Source organism: Lampetra planeri, chromosome 33 (genome assembly GCF_965212315.1).
Source record: "Lampetra planeri chromosome 33, kcLamPlan1.2.h2, whole genome shotgun sequence".
NCBI classification, from domain to species: Eukaryota; Metazoa; Chordata; class Hyperoartia; order Petromyzontiformes; family Petromyzontidae; genus Lampetra; species Lampetra planeri.
This window is the reverse complement of record NC_136139.1, coordinates 562,165-582,293: the sequence shown is the minus strand read 5'-3', so window position 1 is coordinate 582,293 and position 20,129 is coordinate 562,165. Positions and strand designations below refer to the sequence as shown.

The following is a 20,129-nucleotide window of genomic DNA, read 5'->3' as shown; positions in this document are numbered from 1 at the left end:
CATCCGACTAGCACGGTTGGCTCCGTATGGTGCGAATGAAGTTCAACATACGGTACATGCATATTGCATACATATAAATTGCTCTAATGGGTACCCCGGGACATTATTAAGACACGCGGTCTCGCCTTAACTCGCGTGCCTTGTGGTGGCTCAAGGAATTCAAGCCCATGGAAATGACCATCGTCTCATTGGTGACATTGTATGGCAGCGACACGTTGTGGGCCAGCAGACCTCGACATTGGCATGGAGCCCTTGAACACGTCACTGCCATGCACAATAATGTGTTGCTGTGTTAACTTCACCTGTACAGGTTGCAGTCTCTAAAATAATACAACACGTCCATTGAACTTCCATAAGGGAACCAGCCTCACTATCTTTGAAATGCCTCCACAATTCTGACTCAAACGTACGGGTTACTGCAGTGGGACCGATCTCCTCCCCACACAGCCCAACACCACACCCATCGCTGATCATTGCCGATTAACGGAGTCGGCCGCAATCCCCACGCTTTCTCCTCAGCATCAGGCAATTTGGCAGAAACACTGAGATCTTTATTTCATCTCCATGCTGGCACAATGGTATATTTTATTTACCCTACATCATTATGCAAATTGAGAGCAATGGAAACTCTACGTTCCAAAAGGAGCCAGAATATTTGCGTTGTGCGTGTTTCTCAGTTTGTCGTGTCTAACACAAGACCTCACCTTCAACGTCAAACATCGGATGTCCCAAATTGGTGACATAAGCTTAAAAAACTATAATAAACATCTTCGTAGTCGGATTTTTTTTACTTTTGCAAAGTCAAATGTGCTCATAGTATCTGCCCCCCCTCTCCCTGATGGGTCGTGTCTATTCAACTCAATAGCGGAGGTGTGAAATTACGGAACGTGCCAACTACGATCGTTGTTTGTAGTAGAAATATCACAACTGTGAAATAACTGGAAATGTCTAAACTTTACAAGATTTTCCCCTGTTCGAACGGCAAGCTTGTTAACACACCCTGGATTGCATTCTTATTTTCTTCCAAGTCAGTATCTACACGAAAAACTTAAAATGTTTGAGCGTGTAAAGCGATTTATTGTCACAAGAGCATTTTCAAAAAAAGATGCATAATAAAGGCCAAACTGTTTCGTTTCCACTTTGTAGTGCATAGGAAGGATGTGTAGTCGAACACATTTGTATAACACCATGCATATGCTTAATTCCCATACCCATTCTACTATTTCTACAAACACAACTATCTTTTGTTTGAAAAAAGAATTACTCTAAATCATATATCCATTATTTAGAAACCAAATTATAGATCACTCCAGCCATGATTAGCCAACATCGTATATTGTTCAACACAGTTATTTAAAAGAGTAAGTTAAAAGCAACGTTAACCAGCACGAATTTATAAGTGCTGCGTACAGGTGAGGGTCGCGAACGCGAGTGTACAAATAGCAATTAGGAATCGGATACGCAGCGCGCTGTTTTATCACCAAAATAAACATCACGGAGCACAATGAGCAGCATGAGGTCGCTTGCGCAGAGCCTGCGTGTGCCGGTTATAAGGGCACTCAGAGTTTGAGTGAAAGAGACATTAAATATTGCCACCAACAGCACTGCAAGTGAAATGATCACGGGGCGCGCAGCCTGTGGTGTGGTGGGTAGCATTCAGCGAATGAATAAACCCGCACTTACATCAAAACCACTCACGAAATAATATTTAACAGCAAATAATAAACACATTTGCCGTAAGTTGATACATGTGTTTGTGATCTTAGATTTTTTGTTGTATGATTGCATCAAGTTCAAAATAAATGTAAATTATGCTTGTCACAACTCTCAGCATATTCCCTTCTCTGCCACGAAGCTTCAACTCGCACAGCACAAAGTGCACACGCACTTCGGTTAAAACCCAGAAAGTGGAGAATTTAATTCAGAATCCATAAGAACAATCACCAATACTAACTATACAGTATTACACAATTTTTTAATTTACAATTATTTTACACCTGTAAAAAGCACCATACCCCCCCCCCCCCCCCTGGTGGTACAATGCCCCATTTTTTGACAAAAATCCACACTATATCCGTAACTTGTACCGTCTTTATTTCAGTAACTTATAAACAGAGAATTATTCTCCAGTGCCTCTTAAGAACAAAACATAAGGTCATGATATACTTTCTGTAGTGACGAGCGCTTTGGCTGTTTGTACAGTATCTATGAGTGATTGGAGTGTTGGAATTTCCGATGCTTCGACACCAAGCTTCTCAATCTGCCATGAAAAAAACACACGCCGTGTGGGCAAAGGGAAGGAGAGAAAACATCATCAATATTTACTTTCTACAACACTTTTTGTACATATTAACATTTTATAAATCCCGTTACCATACTTCTAACACAACTGCGTTCAGCATGAACGTTCAACACAAAATCTGTTTGTCATTGTGAAATAGAATCTTTACCGACGCGAACACTTTCTCCGAGTGCTGGATAAAATATTTCAGGTATGCGCAGGCAAACCCACGTCAACCAACACAACGGAGACACAGCTGTGGCTCCCGCACAATAGACCTGCCCCCCTCACGCCCCCCACTCCCCTGCAGAGAGAGGCGAGACTTGGACCGTGCTCTACGACCAAAGCCACCTTGTGATCTACAAATCTTAATTCTCTACAAGCCTAAGTGGAATAGCTTGATTGCCCTGCACACTCGTGTTCTGGTTCAATGGGATTATTCTATAATGGACAAAATGCTCTCCATCACGCTGTTATGCCAAGGGCAGCTCTACACATACATGTAGAGCACCACAACAGTAGATGTGCGTGCATCAAGTGCCCTTCACAATAAAAAATGCCTGCGATGGCTCTGTCCACAGTTTCAACTTGTTTTAATTTCACAAGTCACACACAATTTCCACACATTCACCGAGTTAAAAACAAGGCCCGCTGTTTGTCTGCGCTGTCTTAAGACGCGGTCACACTCACACGCTGTACAAATCCACACTGCACAAGCGCTGACGAGACTTTCTCTGCCCTTCCGCCGTTACCTGGTGGCGGAAGGCCTGCGTATCCAGGTAGAGCTGTAATCGGATTTTGTCATCGTCCGTCAGCCCTGTGCCGCTTGCTGCTGCTGCCGCCGCTGTCGCCCCTGACCCCGTTTTTCTCGCCTGCTTCAGCCTCTTCAGGCTCTCTTCCATCTTGCGCACGGACGTGAGTACGTCGGAGACCGTCTCGTGGTACCTGCGCGCATTGCGGCAAAGGAAACACACCGATGCATTCTAACGCGTGAGGTGGTAACGATGGCGTTGTGTGGCTGCACCACTGGCGTTGGGTGGCTTCTGAAACCGGTCCCCTCCCGTTCCCAGGGAGGGTGCGCGCCTCCAAGGCCATGATGAAGCTGTGCTCCCATGCAACCAGAGTTGATTGCAACCCCATTGGTGGTCAAGATGAGATAATTCGAGGATAAATCGAATGTAAAACTGTAACAATGGTAACTATCCTATCTCCACCTACACACATATTTTATCACCCACTAGTCCAGACGAGTCTGTTATCTCTTTACTCTGGAATGTGTGACCCAAATTAAAACATGCGTGTATCTAGCCTACAAAACAGTACCTAGTTCCATTGAACAATTATATATTCCACACAATGACGGCTTACTTCATTGTTCCAGTCCAGGCTCAAGACCTTACTCTTTTTCTCTGCATATGACCAACTGGCGATAAAATAAAAAATTTCAACCGTTTCCGTACGGCGTCTTGGAACTCCCGTCGCGTCTAGACGCTCGGTGAGTCCGCGCTGCGTTGGTCTCGATGCGTCACCTCTCCGTGCTTTTCCGCAACGAGTCGAGGATCCAGGCGTGCAGGCGAGCGTGCTCCACGGCGCCCGTGTGCTCGCTCAGCATCTGCTCCAAGGGTCGGAGCGCATTCTCCACGTAGGGCGAGGGCCTGCTAGGGGCATCCTGCAAAGAGACAGACGCAGATCCCCAGTATAGCCTTAACAGACTGTTGGGGCAAGATAGTGAGCACCTATGAAGGCCGGCACGGCACACGAGGTGGCAGGCCAGCACCATGCCCGACCGTCTTTGTCTCCCTAGTGGCGATGTTTTACACACCACACCAGGTACTCATTTGAGGCTGAGTCGACCTAGGGGAGGCCCAGGGCCAGTTGAAATAATCGGCACTGGTGTTGGCACATGAACGGGAATCGAACTCGGGTTGCCGGATTCGTAGCCCAGCGTGCTAACCGCGACGCCGCCACTCCCCAAACCGTACACACACAAGCTTATCAAGAGCACGTGCATTTGCGGTGTACACACAAACAGTTCTGTAAAGGTGCACCAATACAATTGTTTTCTCCAGAGCCTCTCCCTCTCTCGAGGGTAACTTGGTTGGCTCGCCCACACAGAGTACCCACCACGACTCCACCGGACACAACCTGCTCATCAACTGTGGTGCAGCCCTTTACACTGCTGCGTGGGCACAGGCGGGCAGGGTACTGAAGAAACCTGTCCTTCGTTTCAACTGCTGCGCCGGGAGATTGAACCTGCGAACTTCAGTGCTCGCCCCGAGCTATGAACGCTATGATACATGTGGCATTGCCTTTGTACTGTCCACCTTTTGGTGTTCTCTGGTCTCACAATGGCGAGACTATGGCATCAAGAAGGCGGTCTCTGGTGGAGGCCAATCAGTTTAGAAGACAATGCATATTTTATCAGAGAACTTTCGTTTGCATGTTCACCACAAGTACGTTTTGTTAATGCAGACATGACTCCTTGCAAAAGCTATCTACTTGGTGTTTGAACATCTTAACACCTCCTGGTTTATTGCCAGAAAGGGTAAAAACCTATTCTTATTTTTCATAACTTCAGTGTGCTCATCATTGCAACATCCGCCCCGATATAGGAACTTATGGTAATTCATGCGTGAATAGGGTTTCTATAAACACACAGCCTTAATTGTCTTTTGCGTCCTCGCAGAGCACAGTTAAGGTCATTTAAATGTGTATCAGATAGTTCCATAGGGGCATCAGAAAGGTTTTGTTCAATATTGTGCAATCTATATTGGAAGACACAATCCTAAACCTAAAGTCGCTTTGCTCTTGTAAATACCAAAACAGTGACTGTCTAACGTACATTTCAAGTTTTGTTGCCGTTAAAAACAGACTGAAAAGTGATGGCCCAGTAGAAGGCTGTAGAGAGATTGTAGCTGTAAGGGAGGGTACCGTGACATCACGAAGGTGATAAAAACAAACAACTAACCATGAATGTAAGGTTTAGGGCTAATAAAGAGACCCATGTGTGTGGGGTGGCCCATGGATATTTTGTTTGTTTTGGGTGGGGTTCTCCTTTGGGGAGCGGTGGTTCAGCAGTTAGCGTGCAATGCTAAAAACCCGGCAACCCGAGTTCGATTCCTGCTCACAATCAACGCCAGTGACAATTATCCGAACCAGTCCTGAGCCTCCCCTATGTAGACTTAGCCTCAAATGCGATGTGTAAACATCGTCACTCACCCCCTCATGTGCCGTGCCGACCTTCATAGGTGCTCGCTAACAGCGCTTGCCCAAAGAGTCTTACAGCTACACGAGGGATCTTTGCCCTTCTCCATGACGATCGTACTACGACTTACGTCGCTTCCCAGCCCTCTGGTGAAGGGCGGAGAGCTCAGATATTATTTAAAGCCGATGTTAGCTGTAACCAATAATCCCAGGTCGCCAGGATCACAGCAGTGCTGTAACCTCGACATGGCCACCTCCTCCTTGATTAAATGTTGCACATTGAACAACCATGACACTGCCACGTTAGGGACTAAAATCAAACAAAGTCCTCCTTCACAGCCATGACCAGGCCACTGCTGGAAGCATGCTTCCACAAGCCATCTCCGCCTATCGCAGTCGTCCTTCCTAGCGGCCTGCATCTCACCCTCAAAGTTGCGCTACCTTGCTGACCAACTGCCTGTTTCGCCATGCTGAGAAACTCCTCTGGCACTCATTACCAACCTGTTCTCCACTAAATTACAGTTTGCAGCCAAGTCGAAAGTCACCACTTGCCATTCTTATTCTGGATTACTTATGGTGATGAGGTTCACAGTAGGCATTGACATATCGTCAAAATCATCCAGTCTCACAATCAGTGATCCATGTGTATGTTGAACTTCTTTAGCACCGTGCATAGACAATCGTGCTAATCGGAGGTATAATTACGATGCTCGTGCGGGGCGTCGTGGTGCGTGCGGGGCATCGTGGTGCGTGCGGGGCGTCGTGGTGCGTGGGGCGCGCCTGCTCGCCTTGTTGGTGCGGCGGTAGAGCCGCGGCACCTCCTGGGCACCACGCAGGCAGCCCGAGCACAGCTCGGCGAGCTCCCCCGTGATGCGCGTGCCGCACGCCGGTACGGCCCCCTCCAGGGCCGCTCGCGACTCCGCCAGCGCGCCTACAGCAGAGGAAAGCACACCGCCTGCACGTGACGCTGCAGTGCGGGGGCACCTCGCGCGTGCCACTGCAACGTGACGGGAGCCGAGGGGGTCATGTTCTGGGGCGCATTCCACGAGACGATCACGACTACGGTAACTTTCACAAATGTTGCAAACTATTTCATTCCTATGTTTAAAACAATGTTTTCAATGAATACTGATTTTCTTTCTGTTTAACCGAAAGAAAATAATTTTTGCAGAACAAGCTGCGGTGATTGTATTTTTAATGCACCATTTACAACTGTGTAGGTTTTCGCAGTTTTGCTGGAGGGCTCTCCGGGATCACTCGCCATCGACGTTAGCCGTGCCTGCCAATCAAACCGAGGTCACCGGGTTCATAGTGCAGGGCGCGCCAACCACTGTGCAAACACGCAGCCCTGCCCGAGTGGTGATTGTGGTTACGTGGTAGACGAGGCAAATAAAGTCACATGTTGGAGTACACAGCATCAGTACTTTCATGAGCGCTAGCATGGCGGCACCTAGAAATGTGTAGACATGGACCACCACTACGTCTCTAATCCGCAGCACCCTCCGCCCACGCGAGGTCCTGTGAGTGCGGTATTGAGCGTGCCGGAGCGATGGAGCCTACCGGAGAGGCTGTCGTAGTCTTTGAACCCCAAGAGGTCCAACCGGGGCTTGATCACAGTCTGCAAAAAGTCTTCAAGCTGAAAAAGAACAAGGCATTTGGGCCCATACAATGTAGCACGGCATAATAATTGCATTACACATCATCACTTTATAAAACAAAGCTATTCTGCTCAAACTAAACATTTTTAATCCCATCAGGTTTCGGTGTTGTCAACGTCAATATTTTACATTGGTAACCATGACAAACAACAGATTTCCCATTGTATGTTCATAGTACTCACTAGCAGACCATTACTAGGCTGCACACTTGCCATGGCGTATGAATGGATGTTATAAATGATAACAGCCAACGTGAATACGGTTGATTCCCACTTTAAAAGTATGATGCATCACTGGTTGGGTGTATGATCAATATGCTACTGTCTTGGCAGGCAAGTTACATCACAACGTAGCGTTGTTCAATACGATGTAATACTACACAGTCATACACTATTCTCAGTGTAAGATATCACTTTCAGGAGATTAGCATTGTGATGACGCACCCAAATTAACTGCACTCATTCGAGGCTATTCATAGTTTCAAAGTTTTTGTGGAGGTAAAACTATTCTAGAAACCTACATCGACACACGTATTCCCTGCCATATTATGTGCATCCAATTTCAATTGCTTACGATATTAGCTTACAATTCAAACATTTTTAAGTTTCAATCATTGTGGCGGTTGGGTGTGTCCACTTAGCCATAGCAGAGAGGTCTAGCAAATGTAAATGTGTGATGGTGGGGTGTGGGAACATCAGAATTGCCCGTGATGACGTCTTGACCTTTGTATACAAAAAACCTCTGTTTTAGTTTACAGCCCTTTTGTCCAGCCATATCACGTGGGCCGAGTGGGTGTTTGATCATTGTGGGTGCATGAGTGGGTGTGTGATCACTGTGGGGTGTAAATGGGTGTGTAACCACTATGGGTGTGTAACCGCTGTGGGTGTGATCATTCTTTGACCATTCTGGCACAAGCGTCGGGTGACGTCACCGCCACTTAGTGGCGAATGGCGGTTGTTGTTGTTGTTGTGACCATTCTACACAACACTGCTCGGTGTGCGCGCTGGTGAAGGGCGAGGTGTGGAACTGGTTCAGATATCACTCGCCACCGACGTCAGCCGTGGCTGGGAAACAAACTAATCAGAGCGCAGTGCACAAACCACTCACTGCGCCACGCACAAAACCTACCAAACGTAAATTTTGATTTAGCTTTAAAATATATAAACAAACCCTGTACAATACAAAATATAGCTACACACAAAGTATGGACTAATTTTTTTTTACGAAAATATATCAACAACTGACGTACCTTTTTCTGTATCCTGTCACTATCGCCAACGACTGATGCCAGCTGGCCACATGACGGGGCTTTGGAGCTCGACACATCAGAGGCGGTCCTGCCCGTGTGATTCTCCTCGCCACCCAGGGACTGCACCGAGGGCGACCGCTTCACCCCCGCGCCACCGTAGGCGTTGACCGCACCGTGCAGTTCGTGCTGATGTTGATGCTGCTGAAGCATGGAGCCAAACCCGGGGGTGGACTGCGACGGCTTGAGCCCTCCACCCTCCCGTCGTGGATGGTCGTGCGGGTCGGGGGCCGGAGGCTCCAGCAGCTGCATGAAAGTCACAGCGAGTAATGCAGAGGGGCAATCAAGTATCGCACCACCTGAGTGTCCGTCAGAACACTGAGCCTGTACCACAAAAATACTCGGTTTGAAACCAGGGCAGCCCCTCAATCATCAAACCAGGATGCCAATGCCGACACAAACTAAGCGATAGGTTTAGTTATTCACTCAATTAAGATGAGATTAAACATGTAACCAGACATGAGATGAATAACCTTTGTGTTTGTGCACCACTTCCCCTCGGCAGTATCACCAATAATTATTGGTAATATATCTATAATTAGCATTGCAATACATGACAGCACATTACAGATCGCCACCTAGTGTTGGCTCAGACTCGAGCAGTATTGCTGTGGCCTGATGTGAGAGACGCTCTGATGCTACTGGAATCCAAAGGTAAGATAGACAAAACTAATTAATCCAATCAAACAAGATGAAAAACACAATTTAAGTCAACAATGCCACTTCTAAGTGAAATTGCCAGGTTTGGTTGATTTCTGCTCTGCACTCTGAGGACCCACACGTGGTCTCACATTCTGACCTCTTGCATCCAGATGGCATAACGAGCCAGCATCTGCAGCGTGACCTTCCAAAAGCGATGAGCCAGGGGCGGCAGGTACACGGGGTCGGCCCAGCACCTCTGCAGACACATCCACAGCCCGTGGGTAGCGTGGAGCCGGAACTCACTGTCAGCTGCACAGGGGACACGGCAGGGAGCCGCATATTACATGCAACAACATTGTTGCGTGCAAATAGGCATTACATTTAAATGCTGTAAGTCATTCATATTTTCAATGCATAAAAAGGCAAGCATGCAGCTTTTTTCATACATAATTCTGTAGAAATATTTAAATAGAAAATAAAGCACAGCATATACCACCCAGCATGAGCTCTACAATGTATGAAGCTTGAGAAATACAGCATCAAAAGGCATGACCCTCGCGATACAGAGGGCCAAGCCGGATGCACCGTAAAACCTTTGCGGTGTTGTGGGTGGGTAATGTCAGGTGGAGACGACTGACCTGGTGCCGGCTGGAGCCCCGAATGCAGCGCACTCTCCAGGTTTTCAACCAATTCCTTGAACCTGTATAGCCGAGACAAAAATCCAATCCCTAAGGTTGTGTCAGCATCACTAACAGTCCAATCCCCATCATCAAGCATCGCCGCAAGTGGGCTTGGGCAGGACATGATGCTAGAAGGGATGAGGGCCGATGGTCAACAATAATCATGGGTAAGCAGCTTGGGGGAAAAAAGTGTCAGAGAGAGCATCCACCAAAGAGGAGCGGGGAATCAGCTCGTGTGCGGGTGCTGGGTGGATTGTTACGTATATCTATTGAACTTCTTTCGTACCGTACGTAGCCAACCGTGCTAATCGGAGGTGCAGGGGAAGGAAAAGAAACTAAACACAAAAAAACAGAACTGTGAGGGATGGAGGTGGCTTGGGGGCCTTCATCTAACAGTGGATCGATCGTGACAAACATTAAATTACTCTCATTTGATCACAACATTAACGATGTAGTTTCCTTCATTGCAGTTAAAGTTTGTACATAGGGGCATGTGTCAGAGGGAAATGTAGGTGGGAGTAAGTCATATTTATACATGACTTAATCTGATAATTGGATCTTTAAATATAATCCACCTACAAAAAGCGATTACATACACATTCTGTAAAACAGGCAAGACCAAACGTGTATATGTGTAAGCTATGGAAAAAGTCTGTACATGATAGTTACATTCGTCAGCCGAACACAAGACGCTACAGGCCATAGACAGCACGTGCAATCGTGGTGCATGAAACCCACACACAATGGGGCTGCTCTGGTCGGTAATGTTGCTGAATGATGGGATGTTATTCATGCTTGCATTATCCCTTCACGGCAAGCAGAAAGGAAAATGAGCCTCCTCTGGTTAATTTGTTAATTTCAGTGATTTCCCCCTAGTGATACTCCTGCAGTGGAGCCATGCAGTGTACAAAGTCTTATGGAACATCTTGCAGCCACCACAAGATCACGTCGTACAAGGAAGTGGACCCAGAAGATGGGCAAAATAAGCAACCACACTTTGAATATTTTAAACAAAATTATTTTATTTTCATTAATTTTGATGTTTTACCTACGTGACTTTACCGAAAAAACCTAAGAATATGATTCCTTGCAGTCACGAAAGCTTCAAATCTAGAAATATACATGAGGTGTAATTTTGAAGGTAATTACCTATAATTTTGGAAAATATGGCTTTATAGGGATAGCCTTCACGTGGGAATAGCTTTAAAGGGATAGCCTTTAGACATTCCATGGGCAAGGTAAGATAGCACTGAAGACAACTCAGCAACCCACATGGACCTTGTCCTGATTATGGTTAACAAAGTTAAACAAAACGTTGCACCTAATCGCTTAATTTGGTTGTGAGAATTGTTCTGAAACTCACCGGTGAGCGACCTGAAACAATAAACATTTGTGCGTTTCACATTTGTATTTGTGGCTATTAATTTGCTTTGTCATGTCGGGTGGTAAAGTGTTCTTAGCACAGACTTGGTGAGATCATTACACGGGCCTTGGTCAAAAATCAATTACGAATATTTGAATAATTAGAATCCCAAACTTAAGATTGATGAAAAATCAATCCACATGATCAATTGTTTTGCATAACATGCATGGAATTTACAAATTTGTGTTAATCTTGGGGTAATGTGATTTGCTATCAGGGACTGTGGTGTACACATATTGGACCAGCATAACGACAAACGATCATGCCAATGCACCATATAAAAAGTCAAAGTAATTTTCTCCTCAATTAAGCACTGAGGCAGAATCCTGCGGGGTCCACTTACCGTATCTGAAAGAACACGGACAGGCTCCACTTGTTTGAGAAGCTCTCGTAGGCCGCGTGTGCACGCAGCCGGCGCACACTGGCCTGGGATGCGCACTGCCTCTCAAAGGCAGACACAAACTCCATGCTCACGTTGTATTTCTGGTTTCAGCAAGGGCATTGTGGTCAGGAATAAAAACAAAACAAAAATTCCATTGTCATCATCAGCCAAGATCTATCAAATGCTGGACAAAGACCTCCCACATAATGTCCCCATCCTTCACGGTCTCACAATGCCCTAAAGATATTTTTACTCAGGATCTCTGAGTTCCACATCAATACAATCACACTGAGTAAGATGTGGTAAAGATGCAACTCTGCAATTGCGTACTCACAACCACTGCTGGTGGAAGGGCCTCGCCACGAGAGGGAGATCTAGAGGGCTCCCCTCGAGGGTATTTTGCCTACTCTTTCACACTGGCGAGTCCCCACATTTACCACACCACACAGGACCTGCCGATCGACTGTGCTTGGACCCATTTAAACTGCTGGGTCTGCAAAGGAACAGGGATTTATGCAACTTGCACCAAAGTTTCGACTGCAGTGACGGGAGATCGAACATCCAACCTCTGGATTGCAAGTCTAGTGCGTCAACCATTCCACCACGGCAGCGTCCTGTCAGTGTAACTCTGAGATGCGAATGAAGGGTGAATAGGCCCACCTCGTGGAAGACATCGGGATTCCCCGCATTGAAGATGGAAGAGAGACGTTGCTCCAAACACCGCACCATCTCGGGCCACACGGAGTTCACAGGGAAGTCGTAGCCATGCACAACCTCCGTTCTCTCCCCGCTGCACACAACAGTCTCACGTCAGTTTATATCCACGCAACCGCTTAACCAGTGTCGAGACTAGGCATGATGAACGAGGTATTGCACTCTTCATCATTTCACTGCCACCTCTTTGCGAGTTTAATAACAAAGTTCATTTTAATACAAAACATGTGCAATTGCTGATACAATATAGTATTCAAGTAACCTCACACCCGACTCCAAACACATGTACAGACATTATTGACTGTTCATCCTATGATGGACAGCAAATGAGCAGTACAACTGCTCTATAATCTGATTAGACAACTCCTCATAGGTGATGCCCAACTGATAAGTTCTTGCAATTGAACAGCAAAACCGTTCACCATGCTGGACTAAATAACATTGAACTAAAGCTACCGGTACTCAAAAATGAGTCAAAGGGATCTCATGCTCAAATGAGCATTGAGGCAGTGGTGCCCGATCTCCGGTTGACAAGACTGAGCCAGTGGTGGAAGTTCCATGTCTCTAGCACAGAAGTCAGTATATCCGTAGGACTACCTCACTGTTCACTTCCCCATTGGTACTCGCTTTATCGACCCTAGAGGAATGATGGGCTGAGTCAACCCCCAACCAAGACATGAAATTGAAACTTCCTGATTGCGGGCCGCTTGCTCTACCGCTGAGCCACCTAGCCAGGGAGTACCGAATTAAACATAACGTCTATATAGTAGGTGTACCTGACAAGTGTTCCCATAGTGACTTCCTTGAGCAGACGGCAGTGGTGTGGTACAAACTCTAGCAGCTTGCTGTACATGCCCTTGAGACCCTGGGGGTGGCTCTGTACGTACTGCTCCGAGACGACCTGTAAGAACAGCAGCGACGGCAGCAGCAGCAGCACGACACCGCATTAGTTTTAAGATGTACCGCCAAAGTCATCGTTACACAGTCATAACATGGGACATCATAAATGCAGAAATTCTGGTATAAAAGTTATCACTCACCCAAACAAAAATTTTGCTGTGTTTCCCAATTAAGTAATTTCCAAGTTATTTTTTAAATTTTGCAAATTGGACCACGACTCCTATACACAATGCCCTATTATTCAAATTCCGTCACATCGTCTTTAGTATCCACTGTGAAGCATAAAATGCACATCAATGGTATGAATTAGTTTTAACCAGGCCCGCCTCCTGCTATTGTGCTACTGCTGGGCCATATCACTGCTCCATGATGATCATGATTTAAATTGTGCTCGTCCACCTTAACCGTTCCTAATGTACCACCCATCTGACTCTCCGACACGGTGGTGGCTGTGCGCGGTCTACCTCCTCAACAAACGGCCTGACGAGGATCTGCGAGACGAGAGCCTCTGCGTCGCGTGTCTTGTCGATGGTGGCGTACGTGCGCAGGCACTGCCGCACTACGCCACCGTCGCCCGCCTGCAGCCCCTCCAGCAGCAGCCCCTCCAGCGAGTGCTGCAGCGTGGCCGTGATGCCCGCGATGCGCTGCAAAGATAAAGATCTCCCGTATAGCCTAAACATACTATGAAAGCCGGCATCGCACAAAAGGGAGTGGGTGGCCAAGACCACGCCCGGCCTCCTTTGCCTCCCAAGTGGAAATGTTTTTACACAGTGCCAGGTACTCATTTGAGGCTGAGTCGACCTAGAGAAGGCCCAGGACCGGTTCAGATAATCGTCACTGGTGTTGGCGGTGAGCGGGAATCGAACTTGGGTCACCGGATTAGTTAAGCAGCGCACTGGCCGCTATTCTACACACACACAATATAAATAACGGACCGAATTCAACACTAGTTTCCCGACATGATATTTACTGCCACATATCCATGCAAAGAAGTTTCCAGCAAAATGTCGATTGAGGTTCAACATGTTTGGACACCATGTATCACACTAATATGAAGACATACAGAACACATGTGGGCAGTTCCATGATGTCAGAGATACAAGTCAGATACTTTAAAGATTTAGGTCATCATTAGTATAATCACAAAGTCGTGTTTTACTGCGGCATAGTATGTGTCCACCTTTCTTGATTAAGGGGAAATGATCACAAAATATCATGGCATTGGACTTACACGGACAAACTGTTTCATCTGTGCTGCGATGATGACATATTTGAGATATATTTTCTAAAACTACAGATAATGATGTTAACAATGGCAACCCGTATGTATTATTAGGACAATTTAGAAACATGTTCTGGGTTTCCCCAATGAATGGACCTGCCCATACAGTTGACCATATGTTCAAAGATTTTAAAGAGGATTAACGGCTCTCTACCAACTCTGACGCCGCTCTTGATTGTCGAGGACCTTGTCAGTTGTGCACTCATTCTTACCGGGCGGATATTGTCCAGTAGGGGCATGCCTTTGCTCTGAACAGCGTAAAACTGCAGCTGGTTAAACTCGGTGGCGATTCTTTCCAGGGTCTGCCCAGCCAGTGGAACGCTATTGGAAACAAGGATACAAAAAACACAGACACCTAATATTGAGTCCATTTTAAGCTCAACATTTTACACCATATTAGAAAAAAGGTTCGCTGCCTGGCTGGCGTTTGGGCAAGTGTGTGGTGATATCACCATTGGTTACCTGTTGGTCTCAGAAGCAGATAGGCCGTCCCTGGAGCCTTGCGTTTGAAGGATTTTCTCTATTTTTTCCACTGAGCGGATCACGTGCATTAACCTCTGCAGGCAAGCCTGGGAAATGAAGACAATGCACACTTAGCAGTGATTTGAAGTCATGAAGAATGTGAAAGGTCCTTTAGTGAAAGACGTGAATAATTAGGTGTGCAATGATTAATACACAACCAAACTTGTCCCTGGCGTCATGAAATGTATATAAATCTGGATGCACACACACCGACTGGATTATAAGGCACACTCACACATTTCGCTTTATATGCAGGGGGAAAATATGCACCTTTTAATCCAGAGAATACAGAAATAACAATATTCTAACATATATACAACCGTATTTAGGGTAGTATTTTGGTTGGTTTGTCAACACCTCACCTTTTTCTTACGAATATCTGTCCTCTTGGCCAGCCTGTCATCGAAGGCTTGAATGACTTCGTTTAGTGCAGACCTCACACACTACAGCAAAGAAAACATGGTTTACCTTATGTACCAATACATGCTTAATGAAACATTATTTCTTAACAATGAGTGGAAAAAAACACAAATCGACTCTCAGCCTTTCAGCAACCTACGAGAGAACCGATGTTAATTTGTCCGCAACCGAACTAAATTTGCCACGTGTGCTTTACAAGCTTAAGATCCTGCAAAGTGGAAGTTAATCTTGTGGTGTTGATCCATGTATTCCTCTTTCAGGTCTCTCAATGTGATTCCCATAATGCATCTCTCTTTCCTTCCTATAGCCACTGTTCTCACATTGCTATGGGGCTGGCTGCCCAGTCTCCCCCCTCCCACTTGTCTGTGGACGGCTTCCCTTGTCACCCAGCCACTTTCATTTCCCTATTCACGTTATCATTGCACCTTCTTCTCCTTCCTGCATGACGTTTCCTTTCTCACTCCTTACCTCATGGACATACCATCTCAGTCTTGCTTCCCTTGCTTTGTCAACATTAACCAGCATTGCATCTCTGCTTGTATACTAAAAGTGAATTTAACAGACTGCTTCTTAAACAATGCCTTTTGAATCAAGAGGACCTGCTAATGTGAAACCCTTTTTAACCAAAATCAATTATGCATGCCTTAACTATTGCTTTCTTGAAAGCTACTGGCAACCTAGGGTGTAACTTTGATAATTTAATGTTCCGAGAGACTGTTCATTTTGTACTTTAACATTCAAAGGCCTTTTTAAACCAATGGTTACCTTTTTGATAACGCCACCTGTCATATTTTGCAGCTTTCTTTTATTTGGAAAATTGTCTAGGATTTCCTGTGGTTAATTTCCATTTGTTATTATAACCATGTTATGAATATGATCTTGATTTGTTTATTTATTTCTCCAACCTAATTTTCAAATTGTATCTTCTAATTCAACTTTTAGTAGCCTTCGACAGAGGGTATCTCCTGACTGCTCTTTCATAATGTGTATTTTATTCCATTCAATTTCATAAAACCAGGAAAAAAATGATACAACAGTGCAATCATAAATCCAAACCTTCATAAATAAAAATGCAGAAATTTGCTAAAGAATTACGACTATAATGAGCCAAGAATGTCTGTTGGTGTGTAACGCGCGTGACGTCACTCCACATGCCGCACCCCCCCACCCCCGTCATTAATATTCATGAGTGGGTGGATTTTTACACTCGTGCAGAAGGTCGAGCAAATTCGCTTTAAGTTTGACGTTTCCTTATTGAAAGCTAATCTAATAAAGAATCCTGTGCTGCAACAAAGTGGATTTGAGCAAAGATTTTCCTCTTTTTCTGGCAATAAAACAGGTGTTAAGATGTTAAAACACCAAACTGAAACCTTTTACAAGGAATCATGTCTGTGTTAACCACAATACTTGTGGTCAGAATGCAAAAAAAAACATACTCTGATAATATATGCATTGTCTTTGAAACTGATTGGTCTCTGGTGTGGACCAATCACTGCCATTAATACACTGCTACAGTGAAATGCAGTGAAGTGTTTGATGACATACATTTGTGCAAGATTCACTGCCATTAAATTTACACAAGATACAATTATACTCTGCTCAATTGTTTCATAAATATTACAGCTTCCATCCTAGAAGGGGTAAACAAGCTAGTTTACGGGCAAACAAGCTAATATACATATCTCAAATCATTAAACAACTTAATGTGCATTATCTTTGGAGGGAGGCAAAACATATTACCAGGACTTCCTCTCTCAGCTGCCCCAGGGGTACTCGAAGCTGATTTAATGATTTGTCCATTCCAACCTGATAGAAAAACGTAATTACACATGAAAGCGTTACAGATAAACACAGTAAAAACATGGAAACTGCAGTAACATGACAACGAAATTGTGTTATACTTTATACTTATATCCCATAACCACAAGTCACTGCTGCAATTTGCACTTCAATTTCACAAATGCATCTTTGCATTTTCTTCTTATAAGTGTATCAATTTTGTTGAAATATAACTGCATACATTAAATATTAAGTCATGTTCCCCCATGTACTTTCCATTACAGGTTATGTTTCACGTAGGTTAACCTACGTGACTTTGCCGATATATTTTTACCGAAAAATCCAAAGAGTATGGATCCTTGCAGTCACGAAAGCTTCTAGAATTAAAGTTTAAAATAATCTCATACATATACAGAGTGCCTTATATCCAAGGCACTCTACAAGAGTTGTAAATGGTACAATCAGGTTAGCTAAAGGTGATATGGTGGCATGTGAGAGGAGGGGAAAGAGAGTAGTATAGGGATAGGTATGAGGAGGGCGGTTAGTGGGAACGGGAATTACAGGGGTACCGAGGGATGGAGGGAAGGATGGGCTAGGGAGATGAGGTGGGGGTCTTGAGGGAGGAGCGGAAACTAGACAGGGAGGGTACTTCTTGCTTCATGTGCAGGGGAAGTGTGTTCCGGTGCAAGGGGGCGAGTAGGGGAAAGGTGCGGAAACGGGATTGTGCACAAGAAGGGGGAAACGGTGAGGAGTAGGAGAGATCGAGAGGGGGGCGGGCGGGAGGGGGCATTGCATATTATCTGCAATGACGTCTGTATAGAAAACATGGACACTCAATGGGGAATTGAACAAAAGGTGAAAAGTACTCAAGAATCGTGCAGAAATGCATGCTGGGAATTGCACCGACAGAAAATGAAACACGTCGATCAGAGAACCTGTTATTCCAAATTAAAGACATAATAACTCGTAATAAATATGCGATGGGGTAGCACTCAACTCTTTGTGATGATTGCAAACAGAAGTGAATGGTGAGAGATTGGCAGCCAAAAGAGTTGATAGGGCTAAAAAGACCACTTCAAACGGAGTGATTAAATTATGTGATGCGCAAGAGATGGATTATGTATTCACATAATCCATCTCATTCAGCCATCGATAGATGGCTATGGTAATTCTGAATTGTAATTAGACACACGGCTTACATGCAGCATTCAATAGCATACCCATACGGGCTTTCGAGGGCATGGGTGAGGTAAGTCGTGGAAGGCAAAATGATGTGCGTGGCTTGCGAAGTGGGGGGTGGCAGGGTCATTGCCATCTGTTTGCTGTGCCACCATATCCTGGTTGCTCTGAAATATCATTGACCAAACAAAACCGGCGATGTAGTAAAAAAAAACCGAACACCATGGCCACCCTGCCAGCCAAGACAATGAAGTGTAAGTCGACTCGACTGATGGAGGCGAGCAGGAAGTAACCATGTGACGGGCCCGCGCACCAAGTTGGATGAGAGGTTGACGAAGTCCGCGTAATCTTTGTTGATGAGCTCCACCATGGAGCTCTTGAGAAGTTTGTAATACACCTCCAAGTCCTCGCGCAGCACCTCCAGCTGCACGTGCTTCTTGCATTCTGCCACGAAGCTGTCCACGTCAAATCCGTCCTGTGGAATGTTTCACGAATCGTTTTAACGTCATACGTTCTGCTAAATGCAAATAACACAAACCACAGGGCAGGCTTGATATCTGCCTGCATTGCAGCTGATACGGAAGTGACGTGTCAAGAAAGCAATTCACGTCGTACACTTAAAGACAACCCACACGATTCTTCAGTGCCCCCCTTGTCTGAGCCTGCGGTGCTAGGGACAGAGTGGCGCATGTAGAACGGATTTTACGGGTAGATCTGCACCAGATCTGCGTGTCAGTCGCTCGTCCCCCCACGGGACGTTTCCCGGCTGAGAGCCCAGCCCAACGACCGCGGACATCGCAAAGTTCTCAGCTTGACACGTAGGCGAGGTATATTCGATATACACGACACCGATACGTCTACATATTGCAACAGGGCAACTCTAATCTACCGCCTGCGGCACCACACACAGCTGCCTCGGCAGCGTGCTCCACGAGCCTCGGTCTTCTCGCCCGTCTCTCCCGTGTGTGTTCTCGCCTCTCGGGCCTGCTGCCAGGCCACGACCTCGGCCTTGCTTAGTTTCACTACGGGCAACGAGGCGAGATCTCGGGGGAAGTGTTGGGCAGAACCTGCCCCCCCCCCCCCGACTTCTTCCCCGAGCCTGCGTCAGAAACAAATGTGACATGCACGCTCACTTTCATGAACTGCTCCCTGTCGAAGCACAGGCTGCTGCCGCCGCCGCCGCCGCCCGGCAGCAAGCCGCCCCTGGGCTCCGCGGCCATGTCGCTCGAGGCGCCGAGGGGTCGAGAGTCGCTGTCGCTACCGCGGAACGCGCGGCGCCATCGCGGCGCGGCGCCTGCAACGTAGACAGCCGTGACGTCACCGTCACGTGGGGCACTCGCGGCACGCGACGGAGCGACGTCATCGCGGCACACAAAACTGGGCCGTGACGTCATCGCGGCACACAGATGGGCCGTGACGTCATCGCGACGAGGGAAGCGGCGTGACGTCGGCGCCTAGAAAGGACGACAATTAATGGACGAGGCAAATGAATCTCAGGAGAGGAAGAGAGTCGGTCAGTGTGAAAGGAAAGATGAGCCTGGACTTGAAACGGTGGCAGGGAGTTGCGGCGCGAGCGGCAGGGGCGGGGCGGATGTTCCAGACCGTGAGGGCATCAGAAGCCAGTGAGCGACCTCCCCGCTGGGTGAAGGTTGACCACTCAAAGCTTTGGTTGCTGGAGCAGCTATTTATTATTTTATTTTATTTCCATTATTACTTTTATTAACTTTTAATTTTATTTTTTACCTACGTGACTTTAC

At 46.3% G+C, this 20,129-nt stretch overlaps 1 protein-coding gene across 1 annotated transcript; it reads right to left on the bottom strand.

The window, feature by feature from the left end:
- Nucleotides 1-1,056: 1,056 nt before the first annotated feature.
- COG2 (component of oligomeric golgi complex 2) lies at nucleotides 1,057-19,781 on the bottom strand. The gene is made up of 18 exons (XM_078609917.1): nucleotides 19,506-19,781; nucleotides 18,686-18,847; nucleotides 17,155-17,220; nucleotides 15,357-15,437; nucleotides 14,935-15,041; nucleotides 14,685-14,793; nucleotides 13,655-13,834; nucleotides 13,067-13,191; nucleotides 12,237-12,366; nucleotides 11,538-11,677; nucleotides 9,730-9,791; nucleotides 9,249-9,400; nucleotides 8,393-8,695; nucleotides 7,046-7,121; nucleotides 6,274-6,416; nucleotides 3,811-3,950; nucleotides 3,034-3,226; nucleotides 1,057-2,260 (listed from the first exon to the last, which is right to left on the bottom strand). Exons 1-18 carry the CDS (start codon nucleotides 19,764-19,766, stop codon nucleotides 2,156-2,158), a joined length of 2,535 nt encoding a protein of 844 aa, XP_078466043.1. The 5' UTR covers nucleotides 19,767-19,781; the 3' UTR covers nucleotides 1,057-2,155.
- Nucleotides 19,782-20,129: the final 348 nt, after the last annotated feature.

Bases quoted from the DNA above. Each gene is read 5' to 3' on its own strand.
- COG2 (XM_078609917.1), bottom strand. From the start codon at position 19,766: ATGACGTCACGGCCCAGTTTTGTGTGCCGCGATGACGTCGCTCCGTCG. The intron at 13,835-14,684 runs GTAAGAATGAGT...TTATCTTTGCAG, and splicing joins TACTGGACAATATCCGCCCG to CGCATCGCGGGCATCACGGC. The intron at 9,792-11,537 runs GTAAGTGGACCC...TCGGCTATACAG, and splicing joins TCCGTGTTCTTTCAGATACG to GTTCAAGGAATTGGTTGAAA.